Consider the following 20128-nt stretch of genomic DNA (forward strand, 5'->3'; position numbering starts at 1 on the left):
TTTAAATTGTATTTAATAAAAGTTAAAAACGTTACAGATTACCAACCTAGGCAAGACACAAAAATGTTACAAGGTAGAATATCAGAAATATATTGGCAGAGGTTCTTAATTTTAGCTAACAGCTGAAATTGTTTAATCCACTGAAAATTATATACTTGCCTTGTTGACTTAGTGAACTTTCTCACCTTTAAAAAGCGGAGATTTGCAGAATTAATTCCAGTCAATAAAACAGTTTTAAATAGTAAACAAAAGCATTAGAATCCATAAGAAAAAGTAACCATGTAATCTTTGAGAAACTGGCACTCCAAAAGCAGGGACAGAGTGTAGAATTCAGTAGAAATACTGAATGTAGTCTGATGCACTCCCTGAGCCTGTAACTCTAAAAGAGAAAAGGTTCATGTTTTAGGCTTTCAAGAGCAATTTATGGCTGGGTGTGGTGGCGCATGCCTTCAATCCCAGCACTCGGAGGCAGAGGCAGGTGGATCGCTATGAGTTCAAGACCAGGACAGCCAAGGCTACACAGAGAAACCCTGTCTCAACAACAAAAAGAACAATTCAAAGAGATGAGTACTTCTGTGCCCTAAGCCAGGCCTGCACACTAGGGACACAATACAATCTATTTTTAAGAGACTTAGAGGTTCAAAATGAACATGAAACACTAATGAACAAATTGATAATATGTGTATTGCACAGTAGAAAATAATAAATTAGGTTGTGGATAGCTGATTTAGAAGAGGCTATGATATTTTGCCTAGTTTAATAGGTTAGGATCAGACATATTTGGAACATGGTTTATTAATTCACATGGAAGGAGTAGCTTGTGCAAAATGATGAAATTATAAAATAGTATGGTTATGTTTCTAAATATATTCAAAAGACCCACTGAAGTAAATAAATGAACCAGATTTTGAAGGCCACTTGAGCAGGGTAAAACAGGTTTGTTTTTATTTTTTTCACTTGTTTTTTAAGATGTGTTTACTTTTCTATGTGTCTATGTGAGTACCAACATGTGTATATAGGTGTACCACATGCCTGCCTGGTCCCTCAAAAGTCAGAAGAACTGTATTTGCAGGTGGTTGTTATGACGTGATGTGGCTGTTGGGAATTAAACCCAGATCTTCCACAAGGGCAGCAAATGCTCTTTATCACTGAGCCACCTCTTCAACCCCTTGTTTATTAATTTACTTGGGGTGGGCTGCTGTTTTCTTTTGTTTTGAGACAGGGTTCCACGTAGCTCAGGCTGGCCTTAAACTCAGTATACAGCTGAATATGACCTTGAATTTCTGATTGTCTTGCCCTCACCTTCCAACTGGTAGGGTTACAGGTATAAGCCACATGTCCACCCTTAGAAAGTCTGTTTAGTATGAGTTGAGTAGACTTAGAATATGAGCGTAGAATCTCTAGGAACAGAATACACACTATGTCTGTGTTAGTTACTTTTCTGTTGCTGTGACAAAACAACATGACCATAGCAACTTGTGGAAAACAAAGTTGTCTTTGGCCTGCAGTTCCAGAGACGTAAGAGTCCATCATGCAGGCAGACGCACGGCAAACACAAAGCAGAGAGCAAGCTGGAAGCTGGGCCAGTCTGTGGACTCCAAGCTGCCTCCACTGATGGACTTCCTCCAGCCAGACCTAGTCACCTCCCCCAAACAGTACCACAGTGGAGGAGCCTGTGAGGGCATCTCATTCTGACCTCCTCACTGCCTAAACATTTCTGGACTCCTGGCTTGGTGCTAGATCGATGGCACAGATCTCCAACCTGAGAGCATAACCGAGTGATGCAGTGTTTCATGCAGGAGTATTTGCTCTAAAGATCCCCATCACCATAACAAACATCTAAATGCAGGTTGTGGGGAATTTAAAGGGTTCTCTGTTTTATTTTCATGTACTTAACTAGATTCTATTTCGATAGAGAACTCCAGGAAACAGTTTGTCTAAGTAGATCCAGGTGGAAGGACTAGGCAGTTAAGATACCCTTGTAGGAGCTGGTGAGATGGCTCACTGGTTAAAATCACTTGTTGCTCATTCGGAGACCATAGATTTGGTCCCAGTGCCCCTATGGTGGCTTACAGCCATCTGTAACTCTAGTTCCAAGGCATCCATTGCCCTCTCCTGGCATACAAGGCAACAGGCACACCCCTAGTAAACTGATATACAGGCAAAAATACTCAGAAACATAATGTAAAATAAATTTTTAAAAGACAATGTAATGGTAGTTAAAACCAAAGATATAGAAGATATGATAGATTAGAATAAAAGTAGTCAAAACTTTAAGAAAAAAGAGAAAAACAGTTTTATCAAAACTTGAAGAAATACCCTTCTCAGCAAAATCCAGAAACCATTTCATAAACTATAAAAATTTTACCCAGAAAAAAAAATCACTATTAAAGTGAACAAGCTAGGCAACAACATACTTTAATTAAGTAACTAACATCTACTGCTCATAATGGAAGAGATCCTATAATGTTACAAGAGAAGAGGGCTTCAAAAGAGTTCATACACATCAGTACAAAAAAGACTAGCATGCCTGCAATCCCAGCACTCAGAGAGGCAGAGGCAGGCAGATCTCTGTAAGTTCAAAGCCAGCCAGCCTGCTCTACCAGCAAGTCCAGGACAGCCAAGGCTACCTAGAGAAACCCTGTCTCAGGAGGCAGGGAGGCGGGGATGACAGAAAAAAGTAAAAATAAAAACAATTTGTGCCATGTTTACACACACATAAAAGAAACCAGTTTTTAAAAATCATTTTTACTTTTCCAATTAGGAAAGATACAAGGTTTACCAAGAATTATCAAGAAAGCTGGACATGCATATGATGGTATACACCTGTAATCTCAGCACTTAAGGTATTAGGGGCAGCAGGAGCAGGAGCTCTAGGCCATCCTGGACTACGTCAGACCCTGTATCAAACACACACACACACACACAGACACACACACACACACACACGAGAAAATGGGGTAACTTTAGAAGGTAGCTTGACAGTTTGAGCAAGTATAAATATCCATGCCTTTTAACTAAGCACCTCTGTTCATGGCATATCAGAGTAGATGGTTCAGTGCAGTGTGTAGAGACCTGATGACCTAAGTCTGATCCCAGGATTGCACAGAGTGGCAGGAAATAATAGATTCCAGCGTTGTCCTCTGATCGCGACATGTAGCACACATTTGTCTACATTTAAATGCACAAAATATAAAAAATTTTTAATTTGGTTTTAGCATACCTAGCATTTGCAAGGCAGAGGCAAATAGATCTCTGTGAGTTTAAGGCTAGCCAGGACTATATAGTGAAATCCTGTCTCGATTTACAAATTGTTTTATATATGGTAGCCATGCATAGTAGTGCATACCTGTGACCATAGCACTTGGGAGGCTAAGGCAGGAGACTGAGTTTGAGACAACCTACTACCTAGTTACACAGTAAAGATCTTAGCTCAAAATTACAAGGAAAACATAGGTATGTACTTTTCATGTTTATTTATTTATTACATTTATGGGGATTAGTATGCTCTATGTTTGTTATGATTTAAAAAGTGCAAGGTGCCAGGATGATGCCTATAACATGTTTCTCACGAATAAGAATTTAAAGATGATGTTTACATGTATTATTTTCTAGAAGGCCATGGGGAGGTGAAATGAAAGGTTCAGGCTTAGAAAACTTAACAAACATGGGCGTTTACATTATAAAAGGATCAAAAGTAACTGGGATAGGGCATTTTCATCTAGATTTGATATTTAGAAAATACCTCCTTACGTTAAAATAATGTCAACAGATATTCAGCATGTTGTTTGCTACTACATGAATTAGATACAAACCTTTTTGTTATTGTTGTTTTTAATTTTAGGGGTCCCAATTTCATCTGCTGTTGCAGGTGTAGCGGTGGGGTTGGTTACCAAAAACAATCCAGAGAAAGGTGAAATAGAAGATTATCGTTTGCTAACAGATATTCTGGCAAGTATATTCCCAGTTTGAAATATTTATATCTAAAAGTACATGCTTGGCGGCCAGGCTTGGTAGCACACACCTGTACAGGCTGAGGGGAAGAACATCACTAGTCTTAGTCTAACCGAAACTACATAGCAAGTTCCAGGACAGCTTGGCCATGTGCCTAGATCAGTGTTCTCACCTGTGGGTCACAAACCTTTTGTGGGTCGAATGTCCCTTTTACAGAGGTCACCTAAGACTATTGGAAAACAGATATTTACATTATGGTTCATAACAGGAGCAAAATTATAGTTATGAAGCATGGATGATAATTTCATGGTTAAGGATCACCACACCACAAGAACTGTATTTAAGCCAGGCATGGTGGCGCACGCTTTAATCCCAGCACTCAGGAGGCAGAGGCAAAGTCTAAGTGAAAGTTTCAGAGACAAATGTAGATTCACTATAAAGGATGAAAATTTGGGGGAAATATTTAAACAAAGATTGCCGGACATGGTGGTGCATGCCTTTAATCCCAGCACTCGGGAGGCAGAGGCAGGCGGATCGTTGTGAGTTCAAGGCCAGCCTGGTCTACAAAGACACAGCGAGACCCTGTCTCAAAAACAAAATAAAATAAAATAAAAACAAAAAACAAACAAAAACTGTTTTTAAGGACCTCAGCATTAGGAAGGTTGAGAACCACTGCTCTAGAGGAATACTGCACTTCAGAAATAGAGCAGTGTTTATTTCCTCCATTTGCCCTGGATTTGAAAGAATGTGTACTACTGTATACTAATCCAGAATGGCTCCCTTGGGGATAATTCTAAATTAATTTTTATGTATTTTTAAAAACAGGCATGAGCTAAACATAGAGTGACATTTCCAATGGCAATCTTTGTGTGATGGAGCAGCAGCCAAGCAGCAGAGGCGGCTCTTTGCATTTAACGTTAGAGGATACAGCTTACTTCCAGAGCTAGGATTTGAAATTCTTTTACAGTGACTATGGATGAATTTTGGTTTTGTATAAAACTTTACTATAATTTCTTAAATTGTTGAAGGGAATTGAAGATTACAATGGTGACATGGATTTCAAAATAGCCGGTACAAATAAGGGAATAACTGCATTGCAGGTATTTTCGAAAACCATCTTGTTTCATTTTTAAAATATTTGAATAATATCATGGCTTGCTATTTATTTTCATCTGCTTTATATTAGGCTGATATTAAATTACCTGGAATACCAATTAAAATTGTAATGGAAGCCATTCAACAAGCATCAGGTAAGTCAATGAATGTTCTTTATTCTCTCATTTCTTTCTAGTTTGTTAATGTGACCTAAAATTCCCACTAAGCTTACTATAAAATATTGCTTTCAAAACTCAGTGTAGCTGACTGGCAGAATGTTTGCCTGTGATGTATAAGAAATAAGGTCCCCAGCACCACTACAACTGCAAGAGTTGAGGCAAAAAGTTAACATGATCAGGTATTAATTACTGAAAACACTGACTGACGACCTAATGAAAGAGTGAAACTTTAGTTTTTACAAAGTAAGCCACTTTGTGAGTTAGGAGTTTGGAGAAGTGGGTGAGGAATAGATAGGAGTGATTTTTAAAGATGATTAGAATGTGAAGAGCTTTCATTAGTGAGATAGAGTTTGGATTGTACACCAGAGAACTAAGAGTGAAACTATTTCAGATTATACTTACTTGATGGAGTTACAATTTTCATTCTGTTGCTATTTCTTCTAGTGGCAAAAAAGGAGATACTACAGATAATGAACAAAACAATTTCAAAAACTCGAGCATCTAGAAAAGAAAATGGACCGGTCATAGGTAAGACATTAAAATTACTACTGATAGCTTGATAGACAACAATACTTCAACATTTATCACTACTTTAAAACCGGTTTCTCTTAACAAGATTACAGTACTTTTATTGATAAATACCATCAAAGAAAAATTCCTTTTACAATTACTCGTTTATTTGTATGCATATGTGGGAGGGACATGAATGTGCCATACTGTCTGGCAGTTAGAGGCTTGGCCTACATGTGGGAATTGATTCTTTTCTTCCACCATGAGTCCTCGGGATTAAACTCAGGTTATTAAGCTTTGCAGCACATGCCTTTACTGACCCAGCCACCTTACCAGCCCTAAAAAAAGATAGTAAGTGTTCTTTCCATAAAGAAATGGAAAAGTGAGAACAGATACATTTACTCAGATTTAAACATTACACTATGCATAATGTATCAGAAATCACAATAAATACATAAAGTCTCTGGGTTTTGAGGGTTTTTTTGGTTGGTTGGTTGGTTGGTTTTTCGAGATGGGGTTTCTCTGTGTAGACTCACTTTGTAGACTGGCCTCGAACTCAGGCGATCTGCCAGCCTCTTCCTTCCAAGTGCTGGGATTACAGGCATGTGCCACCGCGCCTGGCTTTGGGTTCTTGTATGTCATCCTAAATGTAAATTTGTTTATATTGAAAGAAAACCAAGCTTTATATTATTGTACATTTTTCGGTAATTTTAGTCACAACAAATTTCTAATATTTCATAATGACAGATTTGTACATATGTTTAGGTTCACATATCTTTGGCTTCTTTACATACTTGTCTGCATTGCATTTCAGAAACAGTTAAAGTTCCATTGTCAAAACGAGCAAAATTTGTTGGGCCTGGTGGATATCACTTAAAAAAACTTCAGGCTGAAACAGGTAAGGGTTATATCTAGTTTGAGGGTATTATTAAATATACCATACCATATAAGTTTGCTATTTCATCTCTGTGTTACTCCAAAAATAGTATTTGAGATGTTAAGAGTAGAAGGCATGGAGTATGAAGTCTTACTCCTCAGCTATATTCCAGAAGGATGAAGCAGCATGTGATGCCAGTGATGCTGACTATTGATAGCAGCCCGGAAGACAAAACAGCAAGACTCTGTCTCAGAGACAGTGAAAGGATGACGGAAATTCGCCATACTCTTTTCACATTTAAAGTTGAATGTTCCCAAATAATTTTTAGTTTTTCATTTTAAAGGGTTATTAGATATTCTTACTTCTACTGCTTTGATTTAGTTTCATTTAAGCTCTTTTGTTAAAAGAGGCCTATGTGCAAAGAAAGGCCAGGTGTGGTGGTACACACCTTTAATTCTAGCTAGCATCAGGGATAGAGGAAGGTGAATCTCTGAGTTCAAGGTGTCTAAGTTCCATGATAGACAAGGCTACATTTGAGATTTTGTCTCCAAAGAAAAAGGGAAAAAAAAGAATATATGCAGAAATAGTTAGGTTTGAATTTGTTTCTTCTAGACTTGTTAAAGGACAACAAAAAGCAGAGTTGCTTTAACCTGTATGAAGAGAAACTGACATGATTCATCTATTCATTCTAAGGGGTGAAAATAATAAAACAAGATGAAAGTGTTCTGGTATAATTTCTAGTCATAATTAAAGAGCAAAACAAAAGCCCTAAAAATCAGCCCTGCTGTGCTAGGACATGGTTCCCTGTTATCCACAGGGCCTAGTCAGAAGCCAGGTACCTTGCAAGAGAGCAGTGCTTCATGGTGAATGACTTCCTTCGCTAAGGAACAAACTAGGCACACAAGGAACCCAATCCAGATGCTTTGAGGTCCCTTCCTTTCTCATATTTGCTCTTAATTTTAGTCACCGCTGGTAATGAACTTGTTAATTTTTATTTATTTTTATTTTGTTGTTGTTGTTGTTGTTGTTTTTCTCAAAACAGGGTTTCTGTGTAGCCTTGGCTATTCTAGAACTCACTTTGTAGACCAGGCTGGCCTCGAACTCACAGAGATTCACCTGCCTCTGCCTTCCAAGTGCTGGGATTACAGGTGTGCGCCACCACTGCCGAGCTATACTTTATACTTGTTAATTTTAATGTGTTAAATTACCTCTTGTTTTTTTGTCCCTCCCTCCCCATGATGCTGGGTTTGTTCTAAAGGTGTGACAATTAGTCAGGTGGATGAAGAAACCTTCTCCATATTTGCACCAACACCTAGTGCAATGCATGAGGCAAGAGACTTCATTACTGAAATTTGCAGAGATGATGTAAGTATACATCTTATGATAGGTTTTCCCTATTTTTTTTCTTGTTATCTTTATTAACCTAATGGTTTATTTTGCACTTTACAGCAAGAGCAACAATTAGAATTTGGAGCAGTTTATACCGCTACAATAACTGAAATCAGGTAATTACAAGTAAAAAATGGGTTTGCTTTTAAAAGATTTTTACTGCAAGCCCAGATTCTCTTCACATTTAGATATATGCCAATAACTGTGTGTATGTGGGCGAAGGGCTAGAAAATGTATATAATCTCTAGCCCAGACTGGACCAAAAGTCAGTATGTAGCTGGGAATGACTCTGAACTGTTTTTTCTTTATTCTTATGTGTATGGATGTTTTGCCTGTATGTTGTGTACCTACCATGCAGTGCCTGAAGAGGCAAGAGGAGGACATTGAATCCTCTGGGTTTGGAGTCAGATGATTGAGCCACCAGGGAAGTGCTAGGAATTGAACCTGAGTTCTCTAAAAGACCAGGAACTGCACTTAAGCCACTATGCTCTTAAGAACTATGCCGCTAGCCCCCCCCCCCCATTTTAGTGTTTTGCTGTGTTTATTACTTGTTTTACATGTATGGGTGTTCTGTTTGCACGTGTGTCTTGCACCATGTACATGTCAGGTACCAAGAGGGGCTCAGATTGCCTTGAACTAGAGTTACAGGGGAATGACTCGGTTTGTAGTGCTGGGCTCCCACCCCCGGTCTTGGGATGGGAGCTGTACCAGTTGAGCTTTATCATCAGCTCCGTGCAGTCCCTTTTACTAAGCTAATTTTATTTTCTGTGCCACTGTGTAGGAATGGTTCTGTCATTATAATAGATTCTTCTGCCACAATTTTTCTTAAACAAAATTTTCTACCATATTTTATTTTCAAGCCACATTTTCTACCAATTTAATTTTCCCCCAAAACAGTAAGCCTAAAGCCTACAGCTTACTATTTCCTTTTCATTGTTACTGTTTCTGCAGATACTGTTTGATATTTAATTAACGCATATTTTCAAGTCAGTTTCAACCTCAAAGTATTTTTACCAGCTGAAATTATCTCAAAATGCCATATCGGGGGCGGCAGGGAGAATGGGATAATCTGCTTAACATTGCAGGTGACAAAGAAGCAATAAAGGTGATTGCTTTCAGGCCAGAGAAAAAATGAAGAGAACTTTTCACAGCCATCTATATAGACCTCCAGTTCCAGGAGGCCTGATGCCCTCTTCTAACCCCACAGGCACTAGGCATCCATGTGGTATGCAGACATAGGTATGGCAAAAGAGTCACACGTATAAAAAAAAACTAAATCTAAAATAATAAAATTTAATAAATTCTAAAGAGAAACTTAGGTGAATATGTATCCTAAAAACTTTATCTTTCTTGCTCATTTGGTTTACAAATACTTAAATATTTTCTATTGAAAAAAAATTTCCACTCAAAGAAAAAAGTATTTGGGCATAGGATATATGGGCTATTATTGGAGCTCTTATTATACATAGTCATAATTTTTATAATCATGAAAATATAATCTAAAAGCCAGGCATAGTGGCACACAACTTTAGTCCCAGCACCCTGGGGGCAGAGGTAGGTGGATCTCTGTGATTTGAGACCAGCCTGGTGGTCAACTTAGTGAGTTCTAGGACCATGTTACCTTGTCTCTAAAAAAAAGAAGAAAAAATATATCTTAGAATGAGGTCTGGGATTATTTGGCACTCCTGTAAAAGCATAGGTTCTATTTGTCAGTACGCACACTTACCATTTTAACCAAGCTGTGTTTTCACAGAGACACTGGAGTAATGGTAAAACTATATCCAAACATGACTGCTGTGCTACTTCATAATTCACAACTTGACCAACGAAAGGTAAAAGGAAAGACAGATTTGTGTGTGGTGAATGTGCACAGTAATCACCTATGGAGATGCATGAAGGATGGAGGAAGGCATTGGGTGTCCTCCTCTGGGACTCCCAACCTTATTCCCTTGAGTCCTGTCTCTCATAACCTGCAGTTTGCCATTTCTCATCTAGGCTGCCTCGCAGCAGGCACCAAAAGTCCTTCCTCTCCATTCCCCACAGCACTGGGCTCACAGGCACATGCACAGCTATTCCTGGCTTTTTATTACAGATGCTGGGGATTTGAACTCAAGTCCTTGTTTTTGTGCAACACGTGTTCTTATCTTCTGAGCTTTCTTCCCAGCACAGATATGACTTTTTGTAATTGTTAAAGATAATATTGAAATTACCTGAATTGTTGAGAATTGTGTATTTTGGCCATTAGTAGTTTAAGTACAAAAAGTATACATATGCTTTCACTTCGATTCACCAGCCACTAATGTTTGCCATGATGAAATGTAAAATGAACAGCCCTCTTCACAGGACTGTAGTTTGAATATTCACTTGCACTGCTTTAGATATCCTTATGAGAAGACATTCTTAATGTAGTGAGCGAGCTGCTTCCCTAGTCCAGTGTATCAAGGCACACTAAAGAGACATTGAAGCAGTGGTAATAATTATCTATAGAAAGTTTTGTGTGGTTTTCATTCTTTTTTTTATTGTTTTCTATTTTGATAATAAAAGATATCAGAAAAACAAATACAGCTGTTCACTTAGAGAAACATGTTTACTTCTATGGTTATTAGATAATTACATATAACTAATAGATTAAATTTTTTTCAGATTAAACATCCCACTGCCCTAGGATTAGAAGTTGGCCAAGAAATTCAGGTATCTATGTTCAATGTATTATCTTCAAAGGTGTAAATGATGCTTCAAGTTCCAATTAGTATTTTTGAAAGAATAGAATAAACACCTTTAACTTGTATTTCTGCACACTGCTTCTTTTATAAGTGAGGATAGCTTAACCAGACTTGCTAAGTAAGGATTTAAAATAAGACCCTTTCCTTCTAGGAGATCACACTTTGGCTTTAAAAATATATAATAAAAACCCACCTGTAGAGTTGTGCAGACTATCATTTGTAGACCTTTGAGAACCTTGTCATCTTTGAACAGTTGAGACTTTTTACTTGACATTAAGTATTTTTGACCTTACTAAGGGTAATGTTGCTGGGGCTTAGAATTCTGATAATAAAACTGACCCTGTCTTACAGTCCTCTATCAGGGAATGGAAGTTGTTGCTAATCTGGGTGTGTTGGTTGCACCACATCCTGTTCCCGTTTTACCTGAGAAACTAAGGCCATGAGTTTATTCCCACTCTGTGCTCCTGTTGCTTAAGTGGCTCTGAGGAAAAATGAGACCCGAGACAGCATCATTCCATATAATTTTTTTTTACATGAAAGGGGACTTTAAACCTGTTGCATTTCCCCTTTGTTTGCATTTTCCATGGAGAAATATACTCTAGTGGAAAATGGTCCCTGAGTCATAGAGAAATCTAAGAGATCTAAGCACCATATAGAATTTGTAGAACTGGGTTTAGAAAGCCCATATCTGAACCATAACTGTGACTTTGGTCTTACAGTATAAGGACCTAAAGACCATTAAAAGACACAATTAGTTTATCTGAAGACTTTTACTTTTTGCTGGTTGGATAGTTGCTTGGCTTTAGGTTTTCTTTAGACAAGATCTTACTATAGCCCAGCTAGCCTGGAACTCAGCATTCTTTAGCTCAGGCTATTCTGTAGCTCAGGCTATCCTCAAACTCAAGCAAGCCACCTGCTACCACGTGCTGGAATTCCAAGAATAGGACAATATGCCTGGATTCTTTTTGTTATTTATAACTGCTAATTAACCAGATTATATTTATTGAGTGTATCTCTACATATTACTGAGCTGTGCCTTCATAAGACACATACAAATATTAATTACTCCCTTGTTTGGACAACATAAATTTAAATGTCTATGAAATTACATGTCAACTTTAAAGTGAGTCTGTCTCTTTAACATAGGTCAAATACTTTGGCCGTGATCCAGCTGACGGAAGAATGAGGCTTTCTCGTAAAGTACTTCAGTCTCCAGCTACAACTGTTGTGAAAACACTAAATGACAGAAGCAGCATTGTAATGGGAGAGCCTATTCCCCAGTCATCCTCTAACTCTTCCCCTTGACTCCTTTTGAGATGGTACTCAATGGTGATAGTCTGCAGAGCAAACTTTTAATACTCCTGTTTACTATGTAGATTTATATATAATTTAAATATAATTATTTGTATTAAAATGCTCGTTTCATGTGACTTTTTTAATTTCAGCAGTAACACCTATATTTGCTTATTCTTGTTTAGATTTTTTATAAATCAATCAATATTATTAAAAGTAAGGTATTTTATATCTTAGGAAAGATTGCCTTTTTGTTCCTGTAATTGTGAACTACTGAAAAATAGTCAGTTCTGCTTTCCTAAGGGCCTTTCCTACACCGTTCTTCCCTTCACATGTAGTAATGGCCATTCTTCCCTAGTCCATCTTGTGGCTGACCGCTGCCCAGGAACTGCCTGCCTACCACTTGCCACCTTGAAAGCCAGAACCTATTTCTTCAGAGCAAGTACACATTTAATTGTCATTGAGGGAGCTAATCTGCCTCAGTTTTTAATGATTTATCTTTTAAACTGGTCACAAAACCATAAACATAGTGGATGTCCTATAAACGGGTTCTTGCTAGAGTGAAGTAACTCTTGAACTACCTGTTATAAACATTATCCACTCATCAAATAGAACTAGGTCACTTTTTGTATGTATGTAGTTGGTGGTGTGTGGATATTCTTGGTGTAAGAGCTGGAGAAATCAGCTGCGCATGGTTGCACACACCTGTAATCCTAGCACTTGCAAAGGCGGACGCAGGCTGATCTCTGTGAGCCCGAGGCCATCCTGGTCTACAGAGTGAGTCTAAGACAGCCAGAGCTACACAGAGAAACCCTGTCTTGAAAAAACAAACAAAAAAGCTGGAGGAGTCAATTCTGTATAAAGATTATTAATATAATTTCTAGAAATAAACTGTTCATTGTTTGAGGAGGCTTGTTCTTTTGTGTGTGAGAGAGGGGCAGACAGACAGACAGACAGAGACAGGGTCCTAGACCAGGCTGGTCAGGAACTGAGGTCCTCTGACACCAAAGCGCTACAATCAGAGGAGTGTGCCACCATACCCAGCTCATTTCTATAGTTTAAAACATATTAGTCCACAAAAAGTAATATTACATAATTTAGACTATACTCCTCTTGTAAATCTTATATATGTGAACTCTTGACTCAGAGCTGTAAGATATTAAATATATATTTGTCCAAGTCAAAGATTTTAAAGATACATTTATACTTAAGTCAACAAACATTATTCTGTGTAAAATAGCATGTTAGACAGTATTGACAAACTTTCTGAAATAGTGGAAAGTAACTGAAAGTGAAAAATTGAATTTGATATCTATATTTAGTATAGTTATTTTGTAATAGTGACCACTATAATCCTTAGTTTAAGGGACAATAACCTTTAGTGATAGGACTTTATAATTTGGTTTCCTTAAATTTGCTTATTTTTCAAAGGAACTCTAAACTCTATTAATTCAGAAAGGCAAAGCCAATTCTTGGAACTCCAGAGGAATGCCACAGAATTAAACGGGCAGCTCACTAACACCAACAGCAAAAGCCCCCTCACTTCCACACACCAGGAGCCTACCGTTTGTGTCAGAGCTTCTGTTCATCTTTATACAAATCATGGTATTTTTCATAATTTCTGAGGGTTTAATCTGGAGCTGTCTTTGACAAAAGCTAATTTATAATACCTGAATAGTACTGCAAGTCGTCCTATATGACCTTTGTTATGACCTTTGTTTGACCATTAATTAGTGTTAGAATTTTTTTTTAACATTTATTTTGTGCACTTACAAGCCACTGTGCAGGGGTGGGAACCAGAACAACTTTCGGGAGTTGGTTCTTTCCTTCTACTATGTGGGTTCCAGGAAACAAACTCAGGTCATCAGTCTTGACAGTAAGCGCCTTTACTTGCTGAGCCATCTTATTATGATGCTGTATGTGATTATTCTCCTTCTCTTCCAAAACATCTTACATTTCAGGATCTAAGACAGAAGCATGGACATCAGCAGCTGACTCTGTTCAGCTCAGCCAAACACTGAATTCATTCACTCAGCGTTTACTGTAGACTAAGCACTATGACATGTACAGTGATGTCAGCAAGCAGAGCTGAAATTCCAACATGCTCACATTCTACTCAAAGAAGACTGACAGTAAACACGTATGTGCCATGTGACATAGTGGCAGGTGCTTTAAATTAGAAAGGCATTTGGACATGGGGTTGGAGTGATATGTCCTAGTTATGCCTCTATTGCTTCAATATAGACCATGAACAGAATCAGTATTAGAAAAAGGTTTGCTTACTGGCTTGTCCCCCGTGGCCTGCTCAGCCTGCTTTCCTATCCCATCCAGGACCACTCGCCCAGGGGTGGTACTACCCCAGTGAACTGGGCCCTTGCACAGCAAGCATTAGTCAGTACAATGCCCCCGAGACTTGCCTACAGGCCAATAAGATGGAAGCATTTTCTCACTTGAGGATGATGACCCTGGCTTGCAAAAAGTTGACCCAAAAATACAAAAAACAAAAACAAAACAGAACAGGACACGTGATATGGGTTATTGCTTGAAATGAAATGACCTAGAACCACTTCAGTCACAGTCAGGGGAGGGGAGTAAGGGGAAAATGGGAGGGAGGGAGGATATAAGGGATGGGATAACAATTGAGATATAATATGAATAAATTAATAAAATATATTTTTTTTAAAAATGTAGACGGGCTGGAGAGCAGTTGAGATCATTGTCTGTTCTTCCAAAGGTCTTGAGTTCAATTCCCAGCAACCACATGGTGAGATCTGTGCCCTCATCTGGCGTGCAGGCACACATGGGGGCAGAACACTGTATAAATAATAAAATCTTAAAAAAAAAAAATATATATATATATATATATATAAACACACACACACAAGTGGAAATAGCAAGTGATACTTTCAAACCATTTAATCACGCATATGCTTAGTTATTTCCAAGTTAACAGAATCATGAAGAGTTTAATAGGCTTTGACAAATGCTTTCTCATGAAAATTGGCAATGGGATGGCAGGCAGTAGAAATTGGAAAGAAAATATAAATACTCAATTGTCAGAGATAAAAAGCAATGTAAGTTAAAATTAAAATGTATTATAGCCAAGGCCCACACCTGTCCTTAACTGACAGCAAGACTTGGTAGTCAACAAAACTAAGACAGTTCTACTTGGTTATGGTATCTCATGGGTGGGTAGAACGTAGAGTTGAAAGAGGAAGACACACATGCACTGCTGACTTTAACCTCAGGACTGAGGATATAATAGGATCTGGTATCAGTGAGAAACTTGCTAAAAATGAGTGAAGCCATCAACCAACACAGATGGCAGTCACAGAAGCAGTTGGAGGCCACTGTATGAGTTCTGGGGATCTGTCCACCCCTGAGAAAGAGGGTATCTCCAAACCAAAGAACGTATTCTGTCCAAGTCAAGGTCATCAACAAGTGAATCTTGGAGCTGTGTATGGGAGCAACAGGCAAAATATGTGACGCTAACCCAAAAGAAGTTCCCACCCCAGAGGTCAATCCTGTTACTCTCTCCTCAACTGGAAAATGTTAACAAGCCCTGAATTCAGTCCCTGACAAACACAAGTCATTTTATACAGTGATGAGAGTTGGTTTTAGTGGCAGACAGCTGTAATGCTCGAGTTCCTCAGGACGCTAAAGCAGGAGAATCTCTTGAACCCAAATATTAGACCTCAGTCTGGGCAACATTAAATTCTAATTTTTCTGAAACAAACAAACTAAAAATTGGGTTGAGAAAACAGGATGTTAACTGGGAAAAAAAGTGAAGCTTTCTAAATAGAATTTTAATTGCTTCTTAATATAGAGAGGTCAATATATGAGCCCGGCTTTAATGGATGATCACAAAGGGAAGAGGCAGACTGTTGAGTTGAAGGAGTTTCACAAGCAGATAAAGAGAGTCCATAGTAAAGCAGTTTAGAATTAAGACTTGACATGAAAACTACATTAATCAGTTGCTTATTAATATTTTTAAATTGTGGCAATAAAATTAGCAAAATTCCCAAGAACTCATAAACTAGGAGACGATACTAAAAAGTAAAAATGGTAAAATGTGTAGATAATTACCATAAAATATAAAAATTATGATAAAATGTTGAGGGGTAAAGCTACAGTTGCCGAAGAAGTGACTTAAAGAATTCAGTGTATATAATATCCTTAATTTGGCATATATCAATCAAAAATTAAAAACAGGATGGAGAGATGGCTCAGCAATTAGGAGCATTTGTAACTCTTGCAGAGGACCCGAGTTGGGGTCCCAGTACCCACATGGTGGCTTTTAACCACCTATAAACTACAGTTCGAGGGGACCCAACACCCTACCCTCTTCTGCCCTCAGCAAGATCCTAAATGTACATGGTATACACATAAATAAATTTTTAAAGTATTAGAAACCTAACACTGAAGGCATAGCCATCAAAGAACAAAACAAGCACCACTGTTCTTCACTTCTGGTGGTCTTATCAATGTTACGAGATTAAAAGGGGTTTCAGAGAAAAACACAAACTTTCAGGTGATTACCTAAACCACTTACTACAAAACAAGTAGGATTTACAAATGACCACACCGAGGACATAGCTGTCCTCTCCAGGGGTCAAAAGCTGCTATGTCAAGAGCTCCTTTCTACTTTTTTCAGCAAAAGCCATCACCTTCCCAGACGTTGAAGAGCTAAGCCTGCAGTGAGTTTGTCACATTCCTGTAGCCCATGCTCAGGTTAATACCGGCTCCCAAAGAGTGCAAGTCTGTGAATACTTTGGAAAATCTAATACCAAGTGTACTCTGGCTTCCCAATACCACATTCTGGCTGATTTTAGTTCGTTCAGTGTATAATCTTCCCAGCAGTCCCCACAGATTGTGCTGAGATTTAAGCCTGGCCATGGCTTCATAACCCGAAGAGAAAATTAGAGTAAATAGCAAAGGACTTTCAGTGGGGAGGGAAGTGCTTGCTTTTTACAAGGACTTATGAGCTGCTAAGATCTGAGGGCTGAGCAGTATCTACACTACCAAAATCCCTAAGGGGTGCTCATCCACACTTTAAGGTTTCAGGTTTTCCCAACCAGAGACTAGGCTTAGCATTCAGACATCCCTTATCTACCCTTAAACTACAAGAAACAAATTGAGCTCAAGACGTCCCCTAGGGACCTAGATTTAGTCTCTGAAATACCCTAAATAGCTCACCTGTAATCTCCATTTCCTCCATATTTTTCAGATGTGGTTTGAATAAAAATGGCCCCTATAGGTTCACAGGGAATGGCAAAACAAATTATATTATTCCCAGATCAAAATACATCTTGTCCATATCAATCATGGCAATATCAGGCACTTATGTATAACGAATCAAGTCCCCTTATCATAGGCAAAATCCTGTTACATACCTTAGGCTGTCCCGGACCTCTCAGAGATCCTCAGTGTCTCAGCCTTTCCTAGTGCAGTCAAAATAGGCACGTGGCAGTACGCCAGACTAATTTTCTTGGCCCCTTATAATATAAAGAAAACAACTGTAAATCAAAATTTCAAATTATTTTTAATCAAGCGGCTACTATACATAAGACCCACCTTTAAGAGTGTTCACACTTAACTAATCTCATCAAAACATAAGCACACTTCGACAAGCAAAGTGAGGACTACAACTCCCGAAATACACCGCGGGATCAACATGTGCACCTGTCCCAAGTTCACCTTTCAGGCTACAGCCGACAAGAGCTGACCAAGCCGAGGAAGCGTGTGAGAAAAAACAGAGGCGGCCGCCTGGCGAGAGCGTCACACGCAGTGACCAACGCTAAGTGAACTTCGGAAACCATTCTTTCGGCACACGAGACCGAGAGCTCCCCGAGGGGTGGACGGCTGCTCGCCTGCGCTCGCCTCGCCTCGGCCGCCGGCTTCTCTCGGAGCAGCGCGCACTGAGCCTTCCAATGGTCGGTGCTACCAGGCTCAACGGAAGAACGCTTTGGCGGGGAATAGGACGCTGTCAACGCTTTCGTGGAACACTCAAGCCGCCTACTGCTCACGGCGGCCATAGAACACTTCCCGGGCTGATTCTATAACGGGTTTTAGTGGGTCAAGGGGCTCGACTCGAGCGTCCAGCGTCTTCTCGAGAGGCTCGAGCATCACCGCCCCCCGCCCCGTCCTCTTCAGCTGAGTCGTCCCCTGACACCAGGCTTCGCCTCGCTCCTGCAAGCATTCGGGCTTCCCAGCCTGGCTTTGTTCTGTCCCCTAGAGCAAGTGGAGCTGACATCCGACCCTCGGATCCCAAAGAGTCAGCAACCTTCTAACCTACGCTTCCATTGGCGCAGGGAGGAAAACTCACGAGAACTCCCGCCCAACCGGGGGTCCCGAGCCAGGAGGCGGGGGGAGGGGTGGGGCGAAGGAGGCGGAAGTCCCGCCTAGGCCTGCTCGCCTCGGTAGCGTACTCCTCGCGAGAACACCGAGGCTTGGCTCTCCGGAAGCGTGCTCGGAGGTAGAGGTGCCGTGCGTTGGCCGCGCCGGCCGCCGTAGCCCCTGCTAGGGCAGCCCGTGCGAACCTGCTGGAAGAGGAAGAGAAAGGCAGAAAGAGTCGGGTTACAAGATGGCGGACCTGTAGTAGCAACCGCGGCGGACGGCGGCAGCGGGAGAGCGAGCGAACTCTGGGGAGCAAAGGGAAGGGAGGGTGGTTGTGCGCAGGAGCGAAGGGAGGGGGGAAGCGGAGACCACGAGCGGAGGGCTCTCGGAGGCTCGTGTCACCCCGTCTCGCTGCTAAACCCTCTGGAGCCATGGTAAACTCGGGCCTCTCCGGAGCCGCCGCCGTCGCCGCCACCGCCACCGCCGCCGCCGCCACTACCGGCTCTCAAGAGTGAGGAGGAGGAGGAGTACCGGCGGGGTGAGCGAGGAGGCGGCGGCTGGGGCGGTGGGGACGGGAGCCACCATGTCGGATACACGGCGGCGAGTGAAGGTCTATACCCTGAACGAAGAGCGGCAGTGGGACGATCGAGGCACCGGGCACGTCTCCTCCACTTACGTGGAGGAGCTCAAAGGGATGTCGCTGCTGGTTCGGGCGGAGTCCGACGGTAAGGTTCCCGGGACGGTGGAACGGGGGACGGTGCCTCCCGGTGGCTGCGCAGCCCGGGGTTTAAGCTCGGGCCTCGGGACGCTCGCTGGCTCACCAGCCGCCCCGCTGGGGACAGCGCGCTGGTCTGTGAGCCCTGCCCTTCTCCACGAGGAAAAAACAACAAACCACGGGGCCTGGGTTTGCTCTCCGTTAGACGTGGGCTCGCAGCTCTCCGCCTCCATCCCTATTAAGGATTTGACTCCTTCCCCCTCCAATCCCTGCCCGGTGGCTGAGCTTTAAGGATGCGGAGAGTGGGAAGTCGGTAAGGACACCGGATTAGCACTCTGCCCGATGAGACCTGACACCCACCCTGTAACCGCTTTTTAAGTCCAGTTTTGTCGGTTGTATGTGTCTGATATAAAAGGTTTAATGAAAACTTTTCTGAGTGTCTTTTGAAAAAAAAGTTTAAATTGTTAAAAAAAAAATCGACAGGTGCTGGGGGGAAAACTGAAACAGACTTTTTCTTGGTGTTAGTACAGTCTGTTGCCAAGATACACACAGAAGCACATCTTTGCTTTTTGATCCCTCCGGGCTGCCGTTGTAGAGAATAAAAAAGTGGGTTCCACACCCTCGGCAAGTTAGAAAACTAAAGCAGACGGAGAAAGCGTTTTAATATTACTAAAAACTGACAGCCGTTCAAAAAGCAGCTACAACGTGTACTCACTCAGGAGCTCCCCAGTTGGAGCAACTGGTAGAAAAATAGCAATCTTAGATTTACTCTTGACAAATATTGTGCACTGCAGAGGTCCTTTTAGTAGTCAAGGACATGCATTTTTACATTATGCTGGATGTCTGTTGATTGTCGAAAGACTATGTGTGATGTGTGTGGTAAGTCCGAGGCCTTGCAAATTTGTTTTGTTAGACAGGAAATGCAGTGACACAGCTTTGTTAAAGTTAGTCTTGAAATGGTCAGTTAGACCTCAAAAGGTTTTCCTTAGCTGTCTCATAGCCTGAACATTGATTTCACATGACTTTTGAGACTTACATTTTTTTTTTACTCTTTCAG

The 20128-nt window shown here is 40.6% G+C and overlaps 3 protein-coding genes across 11 annotated transcripts in view; 2 read left to right on the forward strand and 1 right to left on the reverse strand.

The window, feature by feature from the left end:
• PNPT1 (polyribonucleotide nucleotidyltransferase 1) overlaps positions 1-12141 on the forward strand; it is a 30670-nt gene extending 18529 nt beyond the window's left edge. The window contains exons 19-28 of the mRNA XM_084798087.1: positions 3845-3951; positions 4983-5054; positions 5141-5204; positions 5673-5756; positions 6553-6636; positions 7874-7980; positions 8065-8120; positions 9758-9836; positions 10648-10695; positions 11874-12141. Coding sequence (XP_084654213.1) covers positions 3845-3951; positions 4983-5054; positions 5141-5204; positions 5673-5756; positions 6553-6636; positions 7874-7980; positions 8065-8120; positions 9758-9836; positions 10648-10695; positions 11874-12032 — 860 coding nt within the window. The 3' untranslated portion in view covers positions 12033-12141. The remainder of the gene's footprint in view (positions 1-3844; positions 3952-4982; positions 5055-5140; positions 5205-5672; positions 5757-6552; positions 6637-7873; positions 7981-8064; positions 8121-9757; positions 9837-10647; positions 10696-11873) is intronic.
• LOC311606725 (uncharacterized protein) lies at positions 5631-20120 on the reverse strand. 8 transcript variants are annotated; one of them, XM_084798093.1, is made up of 8 exons: positions 19033-20120; positions 18346-18559; positions 17500-17515; positions 17414-17461; positions 17217-17271; positions 13794-13984; positions 6275-6381; positions 5631-5729 (listed from the first exon to the last, which is right to left on the reverse strand). In XM_084798093.1, the coding sequence occupies exons 1-4, from the start codon at positions 19302-19304 to the stop codon at positions 17415-17417; spliced, it is 549 nt and encodes a 182-aa protein (XP_084654219.1). In that variant the 5' UTR covers positions 19305-20120; the 3' UTR covers positions 5631-5729; positions 6275-6381; positions 13794-13984; positions 17217-17271; position 17414. The 8 variants fall into 8 exon arrangements, with proteins under 8 accessions (XP_084654219.1, XP_084654221.1, XP_084654215.1 ...); XM_084798095.1 differs by having other exon boundaries at positions 18436-18562; XM_084798089.1 differs by having other exon boundaries at positions 18346-18562; positions 19033-20119.
• Positions 18468-20128, forward strand: part of PPP4R3B (protein phosphatase 4 regulatory subunit 3B) — a 55904-nt gene continuing 54243 nt past the window's right edge. Inside the window, exon 1 of one of the 2 annotated variants that reach the window (XM_084798085.1) lies at positions 18468-19081. In XM_084798085.1, the coding sequence (XP_084654211.1) occupies positions 18940-19081 (142 nt within the window). In that variant the 5' untranslated portion in view covers positions 18468-18939. The remainder of the gene's footprint in view (positions 19082-20128) is intronic. The other variant, XM_084798086.1, reaches the window with a different exon arrangement.

The sequence above is a fragment of the Acomys minous genome (genome assembly GCF_964271855.1).
Source record: "Acomys minous genome assembly, chromosome: 10".
Lineage (NCBI taxonomy): Eukaryota > Metazoa > Chordata > Mammalia > Rodentia > Muridae > Acomys > Acomys minous.